We start from the raw sequence: 25,197 nt of genomic DNA on the forward strand, positions 1-25,197 counted from the left end.
CTGGTTTAGTTTGGGCCTACTGCTCTGGGGCAGGTGCACCGTCTGCGATCCCAGAGGCTGGAGCTGATGGGGTCACTGACAAAGGGGAATCAGAATGGCCAGGCACCCTCAAAGAGTCCTGAATGGAGGTCCCACAGGTATCTGCCTGATGCTTCTCCATCCTTTGGGTGCCCAAGGGCCCCTCCCTGGCTCCTTGAGGGAAAGGGGCACCTGGAGGGAGGTCGAGGTGCCCCATCCCCTTCTCGTGTAGCCACTGCAAAAGCTTGGTAATGGTTACAGTGATAGAGTGCAGGTCTCTGTGCATTTCCAGGAGAAACTGGGCATACTGCTGGACCAGGCTCTCCATGACCTCCGCCATCCTTCCCATGGAGATCTCCACGTGCACACTTGTCGTTATCACTTCATCAGCCAGCAGGTGAACGGACTCCTCCACCTCGTGTGCCCCCCTGTTCAGGGCCTCCAACACCTCTTCCTGATGTTCCCCTGCTCCCAGAGGCTTGTCATTTAATCGAGACTTAGCAGAAGCCTCTTTCCCAGCGGTTCTCCAAGTGCTCGTGACCTTGGCTGTCCCTGCCTCCTCCTGCTGCGGTCAGTGAAGTGACCCCCAGAGTATGAGACCCTGTCTGAACTAGATCTAGTACCCACTTTGGTGTGTGTATCTGGGCTGGTGGAGGGTGCAGGTGACTAAGGTGATGGTTCTGCAGGTGCCTTCATTGTCCTCAACATCCTCTATACTCTGTGGGTTGGAGCTGGTGCTGGACTCGGTTTCAGGGTCAGGTCTCACCTTCTTCTTGCTGGCAGCCCTAATCGAAAGAGGAGACAGTGAGTGGCTGCATGGGCTGACTCCAACATGGCACTGAGCAGGACCCTTAGGTTTCTATGTCAAGACAGTAAGCATGGTTCCTTACTGGATGGAGGCCAGATGCTGACCTCACTGTCTGCACATTAACGGTCCTGATCTTCCAACCCCACCAGCCTTACAGCCCATTCTTCGAATGGTGTGAGGTCAGAGGTCAGCCATGCTCCCTCCCATCCCCTCTCTTAACTTGTCCTGCGCAAGGAGAGAAGATGGTTTGAGAGCTATTAGGTGGTGTTCGCATGATGCCAGTCTTCACCAACAACTCACTGACTGCTCTGTGCCATGTGAAAGATGCACTGCAGCTAGTCCACAAGGACTAGTTTTTAGCAGCACCCTTCAGAGCGGTGGGCTCATGCATATAGAAGGATAAGGCCAACAGTGGCATGGCATCAGTAGTGAATGCTGCTGCCCTTCATGCCAGCTCTCCCTTCCCCACCCCTATACACAATATGAACTCTCTGTGTGGCACTGTCAAAGACTCGCAGTCGACTCTCTGCCTCCAGACTACATGGACTGCAGTGGGGCTATGAGGCATCACCACACCAGATTGAGACACATTGTTAATGCATGGGCAGCACGGATGGTGACCTTGGCACTGAGGCACATGTCCCAGTGCCCATTCAGTCAGGGGAGTATGTGGAGTAGAGGGTTCATTTACCCTGGCGGCATGGATGAGGCCATTCATCCTTTTCCTGCACTGCAGAGCTGTCCTCTGGTGAATGCAGTTGGCATTCACCACCCTGGCCACCGCATCTCACACAGGGTTGGTGAATCGGGCGGGCCTCCTCCTCCACCCTCAGGTAGAGGACATCTTTCCTGTCCGCCACTGCATTCAGCAGTACTTCCACCAAAGCATCACTGAACCTGGGTGCCAGTGCTCCTTGGGTTCTACGTTTCATGTCGTGGTTCATAATTAAGAGCACAATGAGGCTGTATATCTCTGGTCACTTTTTAAATCAGGCGTCTGGATTTGACAGCAGAGTGCGTGACTCCCAGCCTGCCTCACCGTGAGAAATGTTGGGAAACACCCGGCTGCATAATTAATGAGACCAGCATCGCACGATTTCCAATTGGGCTCTGCGGCAGACAGCACTCTTGCTTCCCACCCCTGGGATTTGGGCCTGGAACGGTAAATCCTGGCCCGAGTTTTAGGATAGCCAGATTTGAGGTACTGTACCTTTAATTTGAAAGGAAATTAGATAGTCATGTCAATGGCTTTGGTGGGAGGTAGAATGATAATGACTCGTTTAGAAGTGTTGTAAACATTGTCATATTCTTTAGAGATATGGGTGGCTGGAGGTACTGCTTACCTGTCAGTCACAGAGGAAAATGCCATACAGTAATTTCATTCACCGGAGATACCTGCAGTGGAGCACTAATGGTAAGATTGGTACCTTGTTGGGACTACGGTTCGGGTTGGGTCAGACCGAGCTGGGTTGGGCGGAGTCAAGGGTTATTCTGACCACTCAGAGTGCGGCAAACAACAGACGCATGATACAGCATGGGAGCTTGCATTTTGTTCTTCATTCACTGGCCAGAGGGCACACTTGGAATTTGCTTTGTATTGTGGATTCATGGTTAATTAATTAACTAAAACTAGCAGAATAATGCAAATCCTTTGGGGGGGCTGAATGCTTAAATTAATAAACTTCTAATTATTCACTTGTCTCCCTGGGGTAACCTTGCATGGCTGCTTAAAAAAATAAATCCAGTTTTCAGACATCCCCGGCTTTCGGAAAGCTGGGTTTGAGGCACTGTATCTATAATTTGAAAGGAAATTAGACAGTCATGTCCAGGATTTTTGTGGGGGGTAGAATGGTAGTAACTTGTGCAGGAGTGCATGTTGTAAATATTGTCACAGGTTTTAGAGATATTCAAGGCAAAAACAACTGACGCACCTAAGCAGTCAGCAGCAGAGCTTTTCCGTTAAAAGAAACTCAATGCAATCGCCATGTTATAAACAAGACTGGTGATTATAGATTAGACCATTTGAGAGTTAATCAAGTGAAAGTGCTGCAAATACAATAGGACAACAGTTACAACAGATCACCTTTGTTTGAATGGGAGGAAGGTGAGGCAATTTAACACGAAGAGAAGACAGAGGAACTAACACAGACAAGCGATAGCAAAGTAAGTTTAGAAGAGGATTTTTGAAACTGATGGCAGAGATATCAAAAGAATTTGCTACTGACACAGTTTATTGCAATTTAGCTGCAGGGACACACTAGAATTTCATCAGAGGGATCTAGTTTCACTCCAACTGTCATAGATCGATCCATTGTTATTCCAACAGAGACTGTGCCTTTGTTACACAACATGGCTCACTGGCTATTCTGTGAAACAGAGAGTATGAAACAATGCTATTTGCTCACACACTGTTCAATTCACTTTTTCTCCATTACACACAAAACAAATGGACAAATCTCTTTCTAACTGCCCTTGTTTATGACTGATAAAAGTTCATTCAAGGCCTATTTGTTATTAACACATAGGCCTGGTCAATGATGGTAGTAATGACAGTGAATCTGTCAGCTTTTGACTCCATTACTACTCTAATACTGACCACGTCTTCTGGAGTCCACAGAAGTTATATTTAAGGATATAGTTACAGCTACTTCAGTTAGATAGATCAGAGAAGTTGAAACAGTTTTCTTTGGAGAACAGAAGGTTGAGAGGAGATTTGATAGAGGTATTTGATACCATGTAGGGTCTGGACAGAGTAAGGGAGAAACTGTTCCCACTGGTGGAAGGATCGAGAATGAGAGGGCACAGATTTAAGATAATTGGAAAAAGAAGCAATGGCAACATGAGGAAAAGCTTTTCAAGTAGAGTGGTTAAAATCTGGAATATGCTGTGTGGCAGAGGCAGGCTCAATTGAAGCATTCAAGAGGGAATCGGATAATTACCTGACAAGGAAGAATATTATGGAGAAAAGGTACGGGAATGGCACCAGGTGAATTGCTCTGACAGTCGGCGCAGACATGGCCTCCTTCTGAGCTCTAAGAATCCTGTGATTCTGTGATTCTGATGAGCAATTAAAAGATAAATCTCAAAGTTGCCATCAGTGATTCTCTGCTTCTCCGTAGGGCGCACTGTGGAGGTCTCGCTAGAATGCAATCAGTTAGAAATTACTAGGCTGGTGAGAACTTCTACTCTTACGCTATGGGTTGGATTTTCCCAAAAGCGAGGCAGTCCCGCCATTGTGTCCAAAAGCAGGTGCCAAGCCAGGGTGGGCGGATGGCAGGATTTCACTGGTGACAGCCAATTAAGAGGCAACTACCAGTCCTGCTGTCCTCCCTACCTCTCAGGGCTGCCAGCCCTGAAAATTTAACATTAAATTTGGTGAATGTCAAATTTCTCCATGTTATGAAATTTCACATTTTATTAGGAATTTTATTATATTTAAGTTTCTGTCATAATCCAATATGAATGTCCTAATCATCTATTTCGCTATCCGTAACATGTAAAAGTGCAGGCGTTCAGTGGCTTTTACTTCCTGGTTTGCTGTCTGAGAATACTTCAATGCGATTGGCTGTTACTCTATTTGATGACATCACTGCTGCCAGATGCTTGGAGATTCTCTTGACTTGAAGCCAGGTTTAAACTAGTCAGTAAAAGGGAAATATGCACCACAGAAGTCACTGATCTTTGGGTCAAGGTCAATGGCGGCACTGTTACTTCACTGCTGACTGTGAAATCCAGCCCAGTAGGTGTGCACTTAGCAGTTCTAAGTGAGATTTTTGGCCTACATAGAATACGAGTTTGCACAAGGTCATTTGAAATTGTTCCCATTCGGCGATCATATTTAACATGGGTGTGAAAAAAAAAATCAGTGACAGGCAGATTGGAGTGACAATTCAATCTGTGCAGAGTCTCATTTTGCGAAAAAGGGGAATCGGCGAGCACCTTTTGTTTCATTGTCACATAATAGATGTCTGCACATTCCAGGGAACTTTCGGAGCCCAAGGAACATGTGAAGGCTTCAATACGTGAAAAGTGGGCTTACCTGAAAATTCTATCTGACGGCTGATCTCCCATCACCAGATCGAAACCACGCTGAAACACTGTGTATGGCCAGGGGCTACATGGAATAAAGATTTTTAAAAAAACAGGCAGTCATTCCTCAGTCTGTTTTGAATGAGAGCAAACACTTCTTCATAATGAGCTGTATTTAAATAGCAGAAAGCACAGCAGCAAAAACAAATTTAAAAATCCCCATGGAACCAGACAACAGCTTGGTTATGACTCCATTTCACTTCAGGTACCTTGGGTGGGTGGTGGTGTAGGGTGGGAGGGAGGTGGTGAATACATCTGAATAGATTGTAGTAATTTGATGTAATTTCCATGATGATCGCATTTAAATAAACTGATGTATTTGCAGTTGCTCCATAGATTTACTTTGAAGAACAGTGATAAAACAACATGAATACAATACAATTGTTGTGGTTTGTGATATCCCTATAAATCCAAAGTAAAGATCCAAACAATATAAATGCAAATTCAATTTAATACCCTTTTTTTTCCACCAACCTTTTATGTTACATACCCGTGTTTTTAGCCATGCTTTTCCCTCAATCTTTCAATCACACAGCTCACCGCTAATTAATATACGGTGTGATCTCCCAATCATAATAAGAACTGCCAATGCCATTGACTGGTGAAAATACATTAAGGTAGCCACTGCTAAGTTCAAACCAGAGAAGTTAAAACACTGTAGAACCATAGATTTGATTTTGAGGTTCCTTTTTTGGATGATGGAAGTTCCCCATTGAAGAAGAACTTGGACATGTGTTCACAGTTCTGAATAGTCCATTTGAAACTGGACCAGTGGTAAACCTGACACTAATAACTGAGTTTCCAAGGATTTTGTCATCCTTCACCTTTGTATGACCCAATGCCTGCTTGGCTCATTATGATTCAGTGAATCCTTCCAGGACTTGAGAACATCAGCTCGGTTGATACTCCATTATTGTACATTTGAACTATTGCACTGTGAGAAAGTTTTGCCCTCCTGATGAAACATTAACCACTCTCTTTGTCTGGTTCAGATGAACCTTAAAACTTTCATGACACTATTTCAAGAATAGCAAGGGCCTCTGTGTCAGCATTTTTCACTGAATCACAGCTAAAGTAGACATTGGCATCAACAAGCTAATGGAGACTGAGACTGTAAGAGCATGGGTGCTATCTCCAGATCACATTCAAACATCCTGAAGCACATCAGGTGCTCAAGGGAAAAACAAACAATAGCAGTCATCTTTTTGTTGTTTGGAGGATTTTGCTGTGCATACAATGTCTGTGAAGTCACTGCACTAAATACAATCTTTTTCTCTTTCTCAATATATCTTTTGGTTATCCAAAACTAAAATGGACTTTGAAACCAGTTTAAGCCACAATTTAAACAATGTTGGAATTATGTTGGAAATCGATGATGGAATGGTGTAGATAACAAAATCCAGTTATATTTATAAGTTTTAGACAAGTTGATTAAAAATGGTGGAATATAAAAAAAAATTGAGCATGTTGAGGGAAGAAAAGGAGAGGGAAGTAAAAAGGTTGAACAGATTTTCATTTAGCTTCATTAATACTGTAACATTAACGATAAGTTATTGATAACATTTCAGGATGTCAGTATAATAAATTAACCTCGAGTTTGTGTGATATGACATTTCTAAAGATGGGCTTAAGAATATCAACAGTTCACAAAACAAACTTAAATAAAGAAAAGTTTAGCCGGCGTTCCAAACGTGAGATGTTCAGATTCAGAAATACAGAAAGTATTAAAACGAAGATCATGGAAAGTGGGAGTAACAAATGTGAATAAAGGTGGTGGCAACTGAATTAAAAAGGAGAACTGAAAAGGTTGGAAAATCTGTAGAGAGCCAGTGGTTACCAGGCTGCAATGCAGAGCACATCTTTGGAAAGCAATGTTAAATTTGCAAATTCAAGTAGGTGGGAACAAGGGGCATAAAGACGGAACACAAACTGAAGAGGAGAAGAAGGCAAGTAAAGCAATTGGCAGCAAGTTGAGAAATGCCACTGGATTAGATTGACAACCCACTGAAATGGGTGTCCCATTAGTGGGCCAAGTTTATAACGAGTTGTGTAGGGATGATGGCATTTATAGGTCCCGAGTACTCCAAAGAAAAACAATTACAATCAGCATTTAATGATCACTGTTATAAAAGGAACTGAAGATTATTTATAGCGAAACAAAGCAGGAACATAAAGAGTTAACCAAAAATGTTAACGAAAAACATATACTAAAGATAAATATAGTGTAGAAATCCCCAATTAAAAACAAACTGGAAGGAAACAAAGCAAGGCAAAGCACTTGCCCAGCCACTTTGAATAAATTATCTCTTGTGTGTGAACTGCTTCCCACACAGCAGTACTTACATGTGAAGCAAATGTGGTAGGAATTTGATAAACTTATATTCAAGCCTACATCTTCAAGTGACAAGGGATGTGGTTTAGAACTGGCAAACTCCTGGAATGAAAGTGTTCTCACCCATGCATATCTAAACACAAAGCTGTTGTGTTTTTTCATACTGCCCTCTTTGGCACCAAAGAGCGCCATCCCCACAAAATAGTAACCCAATAAACTTGGCATTGATAACTTATGGAATGCACAATGTCAGTAACACTGAGGACCTGGACCTTTGACCTGGCAAAGAAAAAGGCAGATCCAAGAAAGAGCTTTTGATACCAAGTAGCTACCCCAAGGTACAGCTAGAGTTTTGCAAGCCACCAGTCCAAAGCTTTCCAACAATTTTGCAGTCGTTTGAATTCTATACATAACAATCGACAGGGAACCTACACTGGTGGACCAGCCAATCTACTGCACATCAACTCCCAGGCAGGAGCCACAATGTGGAAGTTCTACATTGAAAAAGACCTTGGACATGTGCTTAAAATCCTAAATAGTCCATTTGAAACTGGACAAGTGGTAAACCTGACACTAATAACTGAGTTTCCAAGAATTTTATCATCCTTCACCTTTGTATGAGCCAATGTCTGCTTGGTTCATGATGATTCAGTGAACCCTTCCTGGACTTGAGTACATCAGCTCGGTTGATACTCCATTATTGTACATTTGGACTATTGCACTGTGAAAGGTTTTGTCCTTCTGATAAAACATTAAACCACTCTCTTTATCTGCTGGCACTAAAGGCTCAGATGAACCTTAAAACTTCCATGACACTATTTCAAGAATAGCAAGGGCCTCTGTGTCAGCATTTTTCACTGAATCACAGCTAAAGTAGACATTGGCATCAACAAGCTAATGGAGACTGAGACTGTAAGAGCATGGGTGCTATCTCCAGATCACATTCAAACATCCTGAAGCACATCAGGTGCTCAAGGGAAAAACAAGCAATATCATTCATTTGATTGCTGTTTGGAGGATTTTGCCTTGTATACAATGGCTGTGAAATCACTGCACTTCAAAGTAATTTATTATATGTGAAGTATCTCAAGGCACCTCTGACAGCTGTTAAGACATTCTATAATTACAATCCTTTTCTCTTTATCAATCTATCTTTTGGTTATCCAAAACTAAAATGGACTTTGAAACCATTTTAAGCCACAATTTAAACAATTTTGGAATTATGTTGGAAATCAATGATGGATTGGCGTAGATAGTGCCCCTACGTGTGTGGAACCAGCCTTCCTGTGTAAAACTAAAGGTTGACTATTTGCAAATAATTTGACCAGGGGGAAACTAACCACAAAATTTGGCCATGTTTCCATCCAACACACCTGCATGATTACCTAGAAGATTAACTTGCCAAGGGTCAAGAAAAATCATTTTGGTAATTTGATCTGTACAGTTTTAATCTGCAGTGACAAGGCTGCTAAGCATAGTTTGCCCACTGGTCCCCATCTGTTATGCAGCAGCTAATTGATCAGCTTCTTTTCCCCATGTAGTCGTCCTGAAGGATTTTTAAAAATTCTTTCATAGGCACATAAACATCCCTGGCAAGGCCAGCATTTATTGACAATCCCTAATTGCCCTTGAAAAGGTGCTGGTGCGCCAGCTTCTTAAATGCTGCAGTCCATGTTGTGTAGGTGCTGTAAGGAAGGATGTTCCAGGTTGTTGATGCAGTGACAGTGGAGGAACAACAATCTAGTTCCAAGTCAGGGTATTGTGTGGCTTGGAGGGGAACTTGTAGGTAATAGTGTTCCCATGCATCTGCTGCCCTTGTTCTTCTAGGTGGTAGAAGCTGCACATTTGGAAAGTGCTGCCAAAGTAGGATTGATGACTTGCTGCACTGCATCTTGGAGATGGTATGTACTGCTGCACTGTTCGTAGGTGGTGGAGGTAGTGAATTTTTAAGGTGGTGGATAGGTGCTGATTAAGTGGGCTGCTCATTAAACTGAGGATTCATAAGTGATATAAATTAAAGTGTAGATTTAGAAACAGTTGAATCTACATAATGGAGTGATTGATCCTTTGTCATTGCCCTTTAGGATAAATGTAATCAAAAGTCTATGGAATAACAATCCACATAAATAAAAGTACTTTTCTCATCTAATAGAAAATTACTTAAGACAAGGGGGAAGCTCTTTAATTTTCTCAATTGTGATTCAACACAAATCATGCATGCAAGAAATATCTGTCAATGTAGTATATGCCTCTTCCTGTCCCTCCAAAATCATTATTTGAACAGTTTGCTTTTTGTGGACTTCCTTGACTTGATGATTCTTTTCTTTGATACATCTTTCATAATTTAAAAAGAAGGGGATTCCTGGAACTGTGCAACCAACTCTTTAGGTTTTTAGTATCTTTGAAGTTTTTTTGAAATGCTTTGGAGAGTTTCCTGGTTTGAACTATTCTATTTGCAGGCTTGTGCATTCCAATTTGGGGGTCTTTCTAGCAGGGATCATCCTGAACAGGGACCATTTTTTGGTCCCGGGTTTGTTTGGATTCTGCGAGATGGGCAGTGAAAAGGCAGCCTCTGAGCTGCCTAAAAAATTGGCCAGTTCTTTATTAACCAATTTTTTGCCAGCTGTTCCTGGCGTCTCCACATGGCAAATCTCTACAAGTGACTGCACGGGCTGCTCTACCAACCTTTGATCTCTGGATGCCAGGACCTAGCAGGATGCGCCCTACAGGCAGCATTTATCTAGGATAAGTGGCAAGAAACATTGCAATTTAAATAAATGTGCTTGCCTATTTATGGGCACTTCAGACTACCTCCAGAGAATGGCAGTGTGGCATAGCAGGAACATCGAAGAGCATGTCTCTAAGCACACTTCTGGCCCTGTCTACTGCCAAATCCACTGAAACGTCAGTGGAATGGAACAGAATAGCCAATGTTGCATTTCAATAGCTTTGAATCTCAACTTCAGTTTGTCATCCTGATCTTGGGCCCTTACTATTTGCTTATGCATGAGTTCAGATAGTCCATCATTCATTGACACTTTGGCTTAGTGGGCTTGCAGTTTATTTTCTAACAAAATACATTCCGTCGTTCAAATTCTGCTTCACTGCTCAAAAGTGTTGCTCTGCGATGTCAGGTATAATTTCTCACTGTGACAAACCAGCTGATCTGTAAGTACAGTAGAAGTCACAGTTGTCTCTCTGCCTCCCCTATTTGTGATCTTCCCAGCCTCCTGGCTCATTACATAGCCAGAATCTTTAGTCAGCTGTGATATTCAACTCATATTCTCTGCAACCCAACTCAGACTGCTTGCCTGCAGAACAGCTGAGCTTCTCAGCTGTCAAGATGCTGGAATCAATGACAAAAAGAGTCAGTGGCAAGAATCTCCATTCCTTTCCCCAAATTTCTAATTTCTCAGTAATTCAGTTAGCTGTGAGATTTAACAGTATTTAACTGTGGACAATGAGCTGATTTACAGTGAACTGCTTTGTCACAACATAACATTCTCTCCAACTTTCCAACGATCAGTGAGACTAATAAAAGTGGCAATGCTAAAGTAAAAATTGCCGGTATCTGCAGTGGTTAGCCGAGCCCAACTGCAAACGGCACCTAAAAGCAAGAAATGGTACTGCAAACTAAGAAATTAAGTAAGAATAATTATAGCGTAGATGTTGTCTATATTGATTTTTTCAAAAGTTTTTGACAAATTACCACATAGTTACCAAAATTGTGGCACATGGAATAGAACAGTCAGCATCAGCTAGGATAAAGTAAACAGTGAAACATGGAAAATGATTGTGTTTTAAACTGGAAGATGGTAGACAGTGCTGGAATTCAGAGTAAAATTTCAAAGCTTGCTTATGATACCAAACTTGGAAGTGTGTCAAATACTGAAGATCATCAATTTCAGAAGGAAATTGGATAGACACTTGAGGGAAATAAACTTGCAAGGCAATGGCTGTAGAGTTGGGTTAAATGCAACTAACTGGTTTGTTCTATTGACAGCTGGCTTTGTATCAATGGGCTGAATGGCCTCCTTCTGTGCCCTTAGGACACTATGATCCTATTGTGAGGGGGTTGAGCTGACACTTGGGTACCTATAGATCTAGATTTCTTTATCATTGTCCAGATCAGAAAGAAATGTTGAAGTGAATATTCATCTCTTAGTGCTTTCAGTCTACTCCAGAAGCTTGTGCCACAAAGCTGCACCTCCATTCCATTTTGAGGCCATTAAATTTAAAGCCACGGATTTGGATTTAGAATATGCACGTCCAACATGTGCCAAAAGCACAGAGACAGAATGTTTGCCTGAGTATCACGCAGGGAAGAGTGAGAAATGCAAATATAACGAAAGGTTAAAATGGCAATAACTGAGATTTGCAGGATCAGCTTAAAGGCTTTTGCATTAATAAAGGAACATAAGGAGTGAGCTCCTGAAATCAGAGACACTCAGTTCCACTTATACTGAAATTAGGTTTAAGGGATAATTGACCATTATAAGGCAACATTGTGAATCTCAAACCAAATCAATAAAATCCAATAGCAAATCAATTGATTAAAATGGATGCTAATATCAACTGAGTCAGAAAATTAGACCTGATTTTAATTCTGTGTAAGTGGATAGGTTTTAAATTTCACCCTTCATGTCAGTTGCAAACAAATGACCGACTATTGAACTCAGCGTTTATATTTAACATATACTCAATGTATTCATTTAGAATCTTTAACATAGGAGGGTTATCAAACCAGATGTAGCAGCAAACCACATAAGAAGATGCTAGTATGGATAACCAAAAGCTTGGTCAAGAGTTAGGTTCTAAGAAGTGCCTTAAAAGAGAAAAGAGGAAGAGAGGTTTAGGGAGGGAATTCCAGAGTTTCGGGCCTCCAGAGTTGGATTGATTAAAATCAGGGATGCTCAAGAGGCCAGACTCAGAGAACTCCAGTTTTCTTGCAGCATTGTGGGCTGGAGGCAGAGATTACAAAGATTGGGAAGGCAAAGGCATGGAGGAAATTGAAAACAAGAATGAGATTTTTTGAACTGAGACATTGCTTAACCAGAAGTCAACATAGGTTAGCAAGCACAAGGGAAATGGGTGAACAAGACTGTGCAAATTAGGTAAGCGACAGCAGTGTTTTGATTGACCTTCAATTTATAGAGGATAGAGCATGGGAGGCTGGCTAGGAGTGTGTTGGGATACTTTGCTTTAGGAAGTATAATTCTGGTTAGAATTCCACTTGTTCACACTTGCAACGTATGCAGACATATCAAGCTATTTTTTATCATAGATTTATGCTTAAAGGGGGAGAATATATTGATGAAAAAGTTTGTTTGCAGAGATAAACATATAACATAAGCACTTCATTATTGGTTGACACACAGCTACAGAAAGGTCCAATGTAAGACCAGAATGGAAGAAGGCAGAAACAGCATAGATAAAAATTAGTAATAAGAACAACAGAGTAATCAGTGGCATTTCCTTTTGACTAAAAACTCAATCTAACCAATAGCTAGTCAACACCTCCTTCTCCAAATTTATAAACTTCCTTTTGACATGTGCTCAAGCATATGAGACTATATTGTAAGTCACATACAATGGACTTGTTTGTATGTGATAATTTGTCAATTAAAGAAATAATTTGCATTTTCATTGCCTCAAAACAACCCAAAGTATTTACAAACAATTCCTTTTGTAACCACTGTACTAAATAAGAAAAAATAAAAGATTAAAAGATTGTGAATTAAATAGGATCTCCTTGTGACAAACTGGGAGGTGCCGGAATTTAATGCCATAGTTGCATGCCGAATTCAGTTGGGAGTCTTCTGTCACTGTGGCATGATGTGCAGCCTTACTACAGATACAAATTATACAACTTCTCCTACCAATCAGAGGAGAAGTGACAGTAGCTGTACTCAGCATCAAGGAGATGTTCAATTATGCATGAAACCAAGGAGTCCAAGTAAAACTGAGGTCGATGGAAACCAATTGAAAACAACTTCAATGGTTGAAATCATATCTGATACAAAGGTAAGTTGTCATGGTTGTTGGAGACAAATCATTACAGCCACTTTAGAAGTTTGCATGAGCAGTTTCCTGGGTCCTACCATCTCCCACTACTTCATCATTGATCAATGGCAATTCCATAGTGTTCAGCTCCATTCACAACTCCTTCAGTTATGAAACACCAGAAGTATGGCATCAAGAAGCCGCAGCAAAACTGAGATCAGTGGGATAAAATGGCTTGAGTTACACTAAAAATAAATAAAAGTAATTTAGGTTGTTGAATGCTAATCATCTTAACCCATGACATTATTGCAGGAGTACTCAGGACACATTCTTGACCCAGCCATCTTCAGTTCCTCCACCAATGATTTTGTTTTGATTGTGATATTAGTGTTGACATGTTTACTTTTGTTCCTTCTATGCCAAATATACAAAGGTAGCAAACAAAAATATGAACCAAGCATGTTAGACTTCTATAAGTGATAGTTGCAAGCAGCCATTTCAAGACTATAGTCTTTAAGAGATTCAATGTTTCACCTGTTTTATTTTATAGCCCTTCTTCCTACTTTTTGATCTTCTGATAAGTTTATAATTCACTCACATGAGGTTTTCCATTTTTTTTCCTCTTTAGCCTTTGTTAAAATTTAAATTCTGACAAAACCATGATTACGTGTTCATTCATTCAAGCTTGCCAATTAGCTACATCAATTAACTCAAAAAATACTGAGTCCCATACAGTATCTGTTCTAGTTCATTTGTTCATATGTCATGCTAAGCAGCAGCTTAGCATGTTCTTAGCATGTTCGCTTTTGCAGCTTGTTCTTTTATTTCTCTCTTTCAGTTTTTCTGATCCACCCACTTTCCTTTCAAAATAAAGGGGGTTGGGTGGGTGCAGGTGCAGGGGGTGGGTGGGGGGGGGGGGTGGCGGGGGGTGATATCCATCCTTTCTGGATGCTCCATGTCCCAAAGATGAGCCCCATGATGTCAATGGCTGCCCTGCAGATCTAACACTGCTGCTGGAGGGTTTGCCCCTCTGAATACCAGCGCCTCTCTGCCTTTGAGGACACCTCAACATGGAGGCACTTTCTCCTTCTCCTGACAATCTCAACAGTGAGCACCTAGGCCTCTGATTGGGCTGGCATCTCGGACAGGCAGTTCTTAATTGGCCGCCACAGGTAAAATGGCCACCGTGGTCCCATCTCCACCTGCCTGAGCTCGGAACTCACATTTGGTCTCGATATCAGGACCCAGGTGTGCTGGTAGAATTCCAGCTTTGGGGTCACATCATAATTTGAAAACCGTTGATAAAATAACATACACGAGAAGTACAGTAATTAAACAAATCCTGAATACATAAGCAATTCAATAAATAATTTGGTTTCTAATGATGAATGTACAAATAAATTTAACATCATAAGTACATGCTGAAACCAAAATTAACAAGACAGATGTGCAAGAATTTAGAAATGCAAACTTTGAGCCCTGAAAAGAGCTCCAGGAAGGATTAAGTTAGACATAAAACAGATAGAAAATTGATTTATTTTCATAAAGACCACTTTCATAGGATCTGGAAGAGAAGGATGTTCTCTCTCGGGAGATAAAATATCAGTTCTGAGACTACAACAGCTGAAGAAGATCAACCTGAGCTTGTTAAGCAGTATCTTTAATAAAAAAGGATGACTGCCTGCAATATTCTGAAAGTAGTTATATTGCCCTTTGATGTGATGCTGTGAAGGTCATGTTACTTGACCCATTAATGCATGTTAAAATGAACATCACTTCAACAGCTCCACTGCACTGAGCCCAAATCTTTCCTGGGAAGATAATGGTGCACCAACCAGCAAAATAGACATAATGTCATCCCTCTTAGCTGATCTTCTAGACTTGTAATATAGCAATTTAGGTAGGCTACTAAAGCATACTTCAGGTCCCCATCCCTCTCTTCATAGTGCTATTCCCACTTGTGTCTACTTATCTCTCTGATTCCAGCCAGCAAAGATCTGTGTTGCAAACAACCTTAAAAAATAATGGAGCCTCTCCCAACATCAAGACACACTGGGGGAAAGATATGATTGAAGAACGCTGCACGGGCTGTTCAAATAGCAGCCTACACTGTTGCCTGTCCCTGGGAAATTGATGCAGTTTATGTAGAAGCAGCATTGTGTGAACAAATCTTTCCCCCAGTATGCAAAGGAAAAGAATTTTAGCAGTAAAGATTTAAACTTGCTACTCAATGTTTAAATGAACTCCAATAATCATTACTCACTCCACTCAGTCGCGAAAGTGGCAGCAACAATGCACATATAATCAATAAAAGTGCTCTTCAAGGCAAGAACTGTCCCATACGTCATCAGAGATGACCACTGTTCTCTGCCTCAGTTGTTATAACACACTATACCTAAGTAGATTAACTCATCCCCTGAGCAAGAGAACCACACCTTGAGCCTTCCCCTCAATTCTCATTGCAATACGCCCAACCATCTCAACTGATCTGTCAATTCTAGCCTTTCTGAAGAGAAATGTCCTTTGATCTACCGCTCCCCCATCTCTTGTTCCAATCGAGCATTGGCTCTGGAACCCAACGGCCCCAATTCAAGTTTTGCACTTGAGAAATAGTAGCAGAGTTCCCCTCTGCTCATGATAAAGTTTGCAGAGCTATTCTATCCACCCAAATCCCACAAGAAATTTTCCCAACTTAAGCTCTATCTCTATTTACCTCTTCTTCTCTGGCCTCTTGTCCTCCTTCTATTCCATCCGCTTCTCCCACTTTCTTCCTCCTCTCCTATCTCTGCCCCCCTTCTCATTTTCCTGTCTTAGAGCCAATTTCCCGTGATCTCTAGACCAGATTGATGTGTATAATGCATCACTCCTTAACTCTATTGTGTGTGATGCTATTCACTATTAAAAATATGTCTTCATAATGACACTATGAATTAAATCTGGACTAAGTTAAGTTGTCTTACACATGTATGATGTGTAGATATATTGACAAAGGGTATGATTCTGAACGGCACCAAGCACAAGCAGTGAGATCAGGAAGTAAATTCGGATACCCAATTCCCAACACACCCAAACTGCTCGTGGGGCATCTTCATGGAGTGGGGCAGAAAGAGACCATTTTCCTGGAATATACATGCCTCGAAATGACTAACATATTTAAATCAGGTCCAAAAGAACAATTCACAAGTTTGGGCATTAACTTGGTGCTTGAGTGGAGAGAGAAACAGAGTTAACATTTTGAGTCCATATGACTTCTTCAGAGCTGGAGAGAAGTAGAATTATAATGGATTTTATACTGTTGAACAAATTTGGTGGGGCGGGGGGGGGGGGGGGGGGGGGTGCTGGTGGTGGTGCAGTGGGAGCAAAATAGAGGGTCAGGGATAGGTGGGAGCTCAGGACAAAGATGTTATGGACACAGGACAAAGGTAATGGTAGTGTTAAAGATTAAATAGGGTGCTAATAGTGGCATAAAGGTAAAATAGCAGAATGTGTTAATAGCAAAACAAGGGTCAGTGCTCTATGAAAGCGAAGCAAGTTATAGATGGTCCTGTGGGGGAAGGGGGGTTTGGGAAAAAGAAATTCAAAAGATCAAAGTGGAGAACAGAGTTCATGGTCTGAAGTTGTTGAACTTTTCAGTCCAGAAGGCTGTAAAGTGCCTAATCAGAAGGTGGAGAAGGTTCCTCCAGTTTGCATTGGGCTTCACTGGAACATTGTTGCAGGCCAAGGATGGAAATGTGAGCATGGCAGCAAGCTCAAGTGCTGTTTCTTAATTATCATCTGTAATTGTTCAAGTTGCTCTACAGGCACCTGTTCTTTTGAATTTCTCAGCTACTGCGTTAAAAATTTTGTTAAGCTGTTTTAGGATCGACGGGATACCATCCTTCTGCCCACAACAAAACATTGGGTAGACTCCACTTTCCCACCATAGAGGAAGTAAATTTTTTTTGCTAGAGGAACTATCTTTAGCACTTTGCGAAAAAGATACATCAAATGAAGATAGCACGGGGCTTTTGGCATCCTGTAGTCTTCTCAGGAGCTTACAGCATTATAGACAGGGAGAGCCATAAGGGCTCCTCACATCCACCATGTGGATATCTGATCGCAAAAATATTGGTCTCAATTTTAAATCTAAATGCTTAGTCAGCAAATATAGCACAGAATCGGCCACATGTTGAAATTGGCCATCGGAGTGTTGGAGCAGGTGAAGCGCTAAGTACTTTCCATTCCAGGAAGGAGGTGTCCACCCAAACAAAGCAAATAAAAACACGAACATTGCTGAAGTGAAATCAAACTGCAACATTGGGAGTAATTAATTACCGTGCGTATCCTTTGGTCACAGGAGGCATCCAGTGAGCTAGTAGAGCACTGCGAATTATGGAATTGGATTAAACCCAAAACTACACTAGGTTTAACTAAGCTGTTTCTCCTAAAGGACACCATCATTAAAATTTCGTGAAGAGGTGGACCGCACAAACTAGTTTAAACAAAATAAAACTAACAAAACAATACCTGAAATTAAGGCAAAATGGGAATATCAGGGCTGTTTTTATTTACTAGAGAATATTACTGGCCACAGAAGGCATCCAGTAAGCAACTGGTGTACACAATGGCCTAAATTTTTGCTCTCACGCTGGGTGCTCAGAGTTGGGAGAATTCCCAGTTCCATGAACCCGAGTCCTGAAAGCGTGTCCTGGGAGTTTGGATTTTCATTCAGAGGAGCTGGGTTTTATGGGTGTCGGGCCTGCTGGCCCCGGGAAGAGTTCAGTGACAGCCAGGTGCAAAAGGCCAGCCTCGGTGCTCTGGCACTTTGTCCCAGCTGTGAGAAAAAAATGAAACAAAAAACTAGCCCTCTAACAATCACCCCTCACCCCTCCACACAATCCCCATGCCCCATCTATACTAACCCATGCCATCTCATGCCTCTCCACCCAACCCCCATGAGCCTTCATACCTTTCAATGCCAACCTATGACCCTCCACTCACCCCTTCACCTCCATACCAGCCTATACACCTCCACCGACCCCCATGGCCCTTTTTAGCACCTATACCAACTTAGTGCCAACTCATGACAACCCATGCCCTCCTACCCACCACCCTTTGCCCTTACACTCTCCATGCCAACTCACTCAATATCCACCATAGGCAGACCTCTGGACTCATGCTGAGATCAAATAAAGTTCTTGAGTGTCTAATGATGAATTCCCTACTAAAAAAAACACTCTCATTGATTAAAAAAAATCATTACATTTAACTTTCTTTACTCCCTTGTAAGAACACGCATTTGTATTCATTGTTTCACTTCAAAGACTTTATAAGCACTTGGAGCTGTCAATCAAATGGTGCTAGATTGTGAAATCAATTATGCAGCGTTAATCCTGTAATTGTAACCCTCAGGCTTATATAAACAGACAGAGTTAAATAGCAAGCACTGATTTTTTTTCAACACTACAGACCGTGTTTTTCAAATATTTAAAGAACAGGAGATTTAGAAGCCTCGCAGCTTGACAGCTCCCTTTGGCAGCTTACTTTGACAGCTCCCTTGGCAGTTCCAATGAGTTTATTCACTTTTTGTGCACAGTCATGTCCACTTTTAACAATCACAAAGAGTACTTGACCTCTCCCAAATGGTATCTTATCTCTCCAATAGGGCACCTGAACTCTCCCAAAGGTGTCCAGGGACCATATCCATAAAGGTACCTTATCTCTCCAAAATGGTACCCTGCCTCTACACAGAACTCTGGTAAGTTTAGGCCTTTGTCCTACCAGGTCTAATGTGCATACACCAGGCGGAATCGTCCACTGGCATTGGAGATGTTCGGTGGTATGAACAGACAAGATGGCGAGCAGACCAAAAATCAGTATCACAACGTCGTGAAACCTGTTTGCAATCGTCCACTTTTCCCACCGATGGCCGGCCATGTTTCCTGCCATCGGATTTTGGGAACCTCATTGGAATACATAAGCATAACATTATAAGTCCACCCTGCTGGATTCGTCCCCCGCCCAGGTCAGCGTGATTGCACTTCAAGGATGAGTCGCATTGGAGGTGGTGCAGGGGGGAACAAGGGCTGCTTTGTGGTTGAAGGTAGCGCGCAAGTACATGTGGTGTGGGGAGGGAGGTGGGCGACAGAAGCAGCCACATATTAGGGAAACCTTGTGTAAAGTGAACATCAAAGTGATGAGTGTTTTAGTGGACTGTAGAACATTTGAACGACTGGGCTGGTTGTACAGCTGACCATGGAGCAGTCCCTGGCGAAGGCGCTCACAGCCTCTTGCAATGTCATCATCCCGGTTTGGACCAGTCTCCCCCATGGTTCAAGCTAACAGTGCAGCCTTGCAGCGCCGGTTAGCAGAATGTCTGCGCCTGAGCTGAGAGCACAACATGCAGTCCAGTGGGCAAAGCTGCCATTAATCAGTCAGGTGGAGTGGGGCTGAGGTGGGTCAGGTTTTGGGCAGCCATGCAGCGCACTAAATTCTGGCCATCCAAGTGGTGGCCAGCACTCTCCGGGATATGTTAAGGGGCCTTCAGACTTAAACAGGACAGGTTCTTAGTACACCCTTGCTACCCCATGCATGTCTCTCTTTCATCTTGGAGGAGGAGTACATCAGGATCATGGAGCCTGGTGACTTAACTGGATGTCTTGTGACTTACAGAGAGCAAAGATGGCTGAGTAGAGAGTGACTGAAGTGCCTGGCTGTGCAGAGGGAGGAGCAGCATCCTCTGGAAGAAGGGGCAGCAAGCTGTCGCTGATCGGCGCCTAGCTAGACCCAGGGTCTATAGATGCCGCCTTTCGTTTCTGCAGATGGCCAACAACCAGTGGCGCCGAAGACTGCGCATGTCTAGGGAACTGATTGGTCACATCTGCCACCTGCTGCAGGATTTGGTGCCACGTGGACATGGAGGGCATCCACTGCCAGTGGCTGTGAAAGCGACCGCAGCGCTCAATTTCTACACCAGTGGCTCCTTTCAGGGCTCCAGCAGCGACCTCTGTGGGATGTCACAAGCCTCATCCACAAGTGCATCCATGAGGTCACGGATGCCATCTTCATGAGGGCATACAACTTTGTGCATTTCGCCCGGGACCAGGGAAGCCAGGATGCAAGACCGATTAGATTTACCCAGATCTCGGGTTTCCCACAGGTGCAGGGTGTGATCGACTGCACTCACGTGGCACTCAGATCTCCATCATAACACGTGGTCAACTATGTCAACCGCAAGGGTTTCCATTTTCTGAATGCGCAGCTGGTGTGCGACCATTGGAAACACATCCTGCAGGTCTGCATACAGTTTCCAGGGAGTGTGCACGACTCCAACATTCTCAGTTGGTCAAAAGTCCCTGACATCTTCCAGAGTCCATAGAAGCTGTAGGGATGGCTCCTTGGGGACAAGGGCTACCCGCAGAGGCTGTGGCTGATGACACCTGTGTGGCGGCCTCAGACTGCAGCAGAGAGAAGGTATAATGAGGCTCATGTTGCAACTCGCAACTTGATGGAGCAGACCATCAGGATGCTGAAGATGAGGTTCCGGTGCCTGGATCGGTCTGGTGGAGCCCTGCAATACAGTCCACAGAGGGTGTCACACATCATCATCGCCTGCTGCGCCCTTTACAACCTGGCGCTGCAATGGGGAGAGGAGCTGGCTGAGAAGAAGATGGAGAAGATGGAGATCTCCTCTGATGAGGAGGATGCCAATGGCGAAGAGGGTCAGGAGGTCCTTAAAGGTGATGATGACAGTGATGAGGTGCTTGCACTGGCCAGATGAGGCAGGTGTGCTTGGGAGACCCTCATAGCTGCTAGATTTGTGGAGGAAGATGACGACATGCAGTGAGGAGACACCATAGGTCCTCACATTGCATCTATGAATGTTTGACACCAGTCTGGCTTATGGCAGTGCACATATCCTCTGTGAGAATGCTCCTGTCATGGAGACACATTGGAGGCCCTAATAATTGCTCAATTGCAGGAGGATGATGACGACATGCAGCGAGGACACTCCATAGATCTTCACATAGGCTCTGAGAATGTCTGACTCCTGTCTGGCTGAGGACAGCTCACTTGTGCTCTGTGATCAGGGTCATATCCCAGAGATGCAGCCATGAATCTTTAGAAACATCTGATCCTTTGTCTGCCTTCAGCACCTGAGCCCTTCAGGAGCACAGCACCACTGGTCACAGATGCTGAAGACATGGGGGCCAGCCCCAGAGGCTCGTTATCTGACTCGGACTCTGTAGATTTAAGGCCTCCAGCAGTCCCCCGAGTGTTGGACACCTGGGAACTCCCTGCCGCAGCCTGCTGCAGATCAAGCAGTGCGATGTGCTCACCAGGTTGTGATCCCAAGTCTATTCTAACTAGTTTTAGAATCTCCCACCGAGATGTGTGCTTCTGCACTGGTGGAGGGTATGAGAGTGCTGTGATGGGACTTCAAGGGAGGTGCCTCCAAATTCCTCTTCAGAGGTTTCTTTGGGGCTTGATTGAAGGCGCTGGGTCGTGGACTCCTTCGGCTGTTTTCCAGATGTGCCTGCGGAAGCAAGGGGAGATAATTGGTGCATGGCAGTGGCCTGTGAAAGAGGACACATCACTCATAGCATGGTTATCTGATGGATGTCGCACTGCTGGATCCTCACATGGTAGAGCACCATTGACCTCACCGTCAGCACAGGAATGGTCCAGATCCTCACCAGCCAGCTGGATGGCTCTGTTTTCAAAGGCCGTGAGGACCTTGATTTCAGACATTCCTTCGCCAGTGTGCGACCTCTCCCTCTTGTTGTGTGCCAGCTTGTCCTGCATGAACACAGATGGGAAGAGTAAAAGCAGGACGCCTGCCAGGCCAGATAGTAAGTATGCCTGGCATGTGTGGGTGGTGAGTGGTCCCATGGACGGGATGAGTATAATGAAGGTGTGTGTGTGAGAGTGAATGGTGATGTCCCTTGAACCAGCAGTGAGTGAGGCCCTGTGGATATGTGATGGGTTTGTCTGTGTGAGTTCAGAGTGATGAAAAGAGTGACTTACCCTGGTGGAACTGAGGAGATCATTCATCCTCTTGTGGCACTGGGTGGCTGTCCTCATTTGAAGGGCATTGGTGCTGACCACCGCTGCCACCAGCTCCCTACCCAGATTAGTGAGGTTGCTGCCCATCCTGCGGCCAGAGCAGGGGTAGAGGACATCATGGTGAGCCCCCACTGCATCCTAAAGGAGCTTGAGGGATGTGTCATTGAACCTGGGGGCTGCAGTCTCTTTGCCTTTCAGGGCCATGTCTTCTTTGCAGCAGTCGTGGGCTGGAAGCACTGAGAGGTGTGCGCGCGGCTGGATTTAAATATTTAAATATGGTGCCCGGCGTGCTGAAGTGGTGAGTTGATGGCAATGTGGGTGAATGAGTGCCCACCTGGCATGGAAATGGCGTGTTTCCCAGGAATGGATAATTAGTGCGGCAGGTTTGGGATGACACGGCGTGAAAAGCCTCCATTTCGGCCGGTGGGTGTAACGTTGTTTTACCTGCCCGCTACCGCACTTAGTGCAAATCTGGGATGATGCTGCCCATCATATTTCATTCTCCCTCCTTGTGAAGATCAGATCAGGCTGAAGGCAGCTACACTTGAATATATGCAGCTGCCTCCATGTACCATGGATGTCCAATGTTCGGCCTGCCCCCATTGCCCCATCCCGTGAAAATGATGGGGCTGGGTTCGGGGGAAGACATCTGGATATCACCTTCTGGCGCCATTTTCACAAAGATGGACAGCATCTCCATCTGTGTGAGAGGTCAGGCCAATAAGTCCTATTTAGTGAGGTGACTGGAGCTGCCAGAGCAAGTTAACCCAACCTCTCCAGGATGTATGAAATACCTCTGCTAAGGAGCCGTACCATTAAAATTACAGTAAGTTTAAATAAAATAAGACTGACAAGAATGAATAAAATCAAGTTAAGATGATGAAATCAGGGGAAACCACAACAGAAATGTCATGCAGTACCACTGGTCATGCAAGATGACCAATGAGCATGTATTCAAATGTCATTCTGAATAGATGAAATGAGCTGGGCTAGATGGCCTTTTTCATCCATAATTATCCGGCGAACAGAGGATGGGATCATAAACAAAAACAGAATTACCTGGAAAAACTCAGCAGGTCTGGCAGCATCGGCGGAGAAGAAAAGAGTCGACGTTTCGGGTCCACATGACCCTCCAGGTAATTCTGTTTTTGTTTTGGATTTCCAGCATCCGCAGTAGTTTTTTGTTTTTATTAGGATGGGATCATGACTGGAGTGACTGTACGTTCGTGCTTAATGGTCACCAGGGTTTGAAAGGTGGTAGAACTTCAGCTCAGTGATCTTGGATATCTTTGACTGTGGATGGTAGCCTTGACCAGGCTCAGGAACATTAGCAAGGATGAAAAGGGAAAAGGTTTGGGAGCAAATCCAATTATTTTCCGAAAGTTATGTTAATCAATATTTATCAACTAGACTAACCAAGTAATGGGATGTATCTCAGGTGGTATATTTAATTAAAAGGCAACGCAGATTATTTTAACCTTGTGATTGGCAAGATCATTTTAGAATATTGTGTGAAGTTTTGGGCAAAATACCTTCAAAAGGACATTGAAGAATTGCGAGTGTCTTGAAAAAGCAATAAGCATGATTCAAGTACTTAAAACTTCAAGTTGTGAGAAGATATTAACATAACTGAATCTTGTAGGAAAAAAAGGTTGCAAGAAGATATGGTTCAAGTCATTAAAATGAAACAGACATTAATAATATAAAGGAAGCTAGTTTCTGTTAATTTAGGTTTCGGCAGACTAGTTTGCTCAGAGTAGAGGAAAAATTTAGAAATAACAAGTAAACTAAAAATTAAAATCTCCTCTCTCCTCCACAGAATAGTACAAATATTGAAAAGAATCCAAACAGTAGGGTCGAATCCAATGCTCATTGTCTCATTTGTTATCAATCTGAATAAATTTATAGTTGAGGATGGGACTGAAAATTATAAAGATAAAAATTGTCATAGGTCATTAAATATTTCGGGGAAACACATGGTCATGTGCTGGTGGTACTAAAGGTAATGTTCCCTGTCCAGTTCATCAAAACCTCAATTTTAAAATTCTCATCCTTTTTTCAAATCTCCCCATGACTGTGCTTCTCCCTATCTTTGCAGCCCTACAACCCTCCAAAATCACTGTGCTCCTCCAACTCTGGTCCCTTGAGCATTCCAGATTTCAATTGTTCCATCATCAGTGGCCATTGTTACAAAAGTATAATAATTTTCATAATATTTTTCTGGTTTGTTGTAAAGTAGGTTTATGGATGTGAGTGTAGATGATTCTGTCAGTGTGATTTAATTACATCTGAAGTCGGGTAGACTGTGGGCTTGAAATTATCAAAATAAGCTAGATGTAGAAATATTCTTGAACTGCTAATGAGTAAACATGGATGCTGTCTTAACATGTAGGATGTGAAGGAAATTTGCATTTTTAAATAAGTGAAGGGATTGTTTCAATTTCAAAGGGATGTTAGTCTGTTTACAACTAGCCAGGTAAGCAAGGCTAAGGAGTGTGTTTATTTTTCCCAAAGGTTACTGATGACATTAGCAACATGAAAGTTTTTATATTACGGGAAAGGTACAGTTCCAAAGACATATGGAACAATGGAATTAACATATTAAAGAGAGAGAAACACATATTAAGTAGAATTAAAGACAATGTTGGGGGCCATGTAGGATCTAACAGGAGCGCGTGAAACAGTGTTGAAGAAGCCTCTAGCCATGGGTGCATAAGCCTGTTGTGTCCAGTAACTAAAGTTGGAGAAAGCCATTTGGAATTCCACTCTCAAGTGGGTACAGGGTTAACTTGCTGGATTTTTTTAAAATCTAAAATTTATTTTGGACTGGTGTCTTAAAGGGGGTGTGTAAAAGAGAGTCAGGTTAATTAGGAATTGTAGGAGCTGTCATAATATTAAGTAA

General features: G+C 43.1%; 1 protein-coding gene across 1 annotated transcript in view; it reads right to left on the bottom strand.

Annotated features, from left to right (window-relative positions):
• astn1 (astrotactin 1) overlaps window positions 1-25,197 on the bottom strand; it is a 2,710,576-nt gene that overhangs the window by 1,386,245 nt on the left and 1,299,134 nt on the right. The window contains exon 9 of the mRNA XM_078561790.1: window positions 4,866-4,940. Coding sequence (XP_078417916.1) covers window positions 4,866-4,940 — 75 coding nt within the window. The remainder of the gene's footprint in view (window positions 1-4,865; window positions 4,941-25,197) is intronic.

This window comes from Cetorhinus maximus, chromosome 17 (assembly GCF_964194155.1).
Source record: "Cetorhinus maximus chromosome 17, sCetMax3.hap1.1, whole genome shotgun sequence".
In the NCBI taxonomy this organism is placed as follows: Eukaryota; Metazoa; Chordata; class Chondrichthyes; order Lamniformes; family Cetorhinidae; genus Cetorhinus; species Cetorhinus maximus.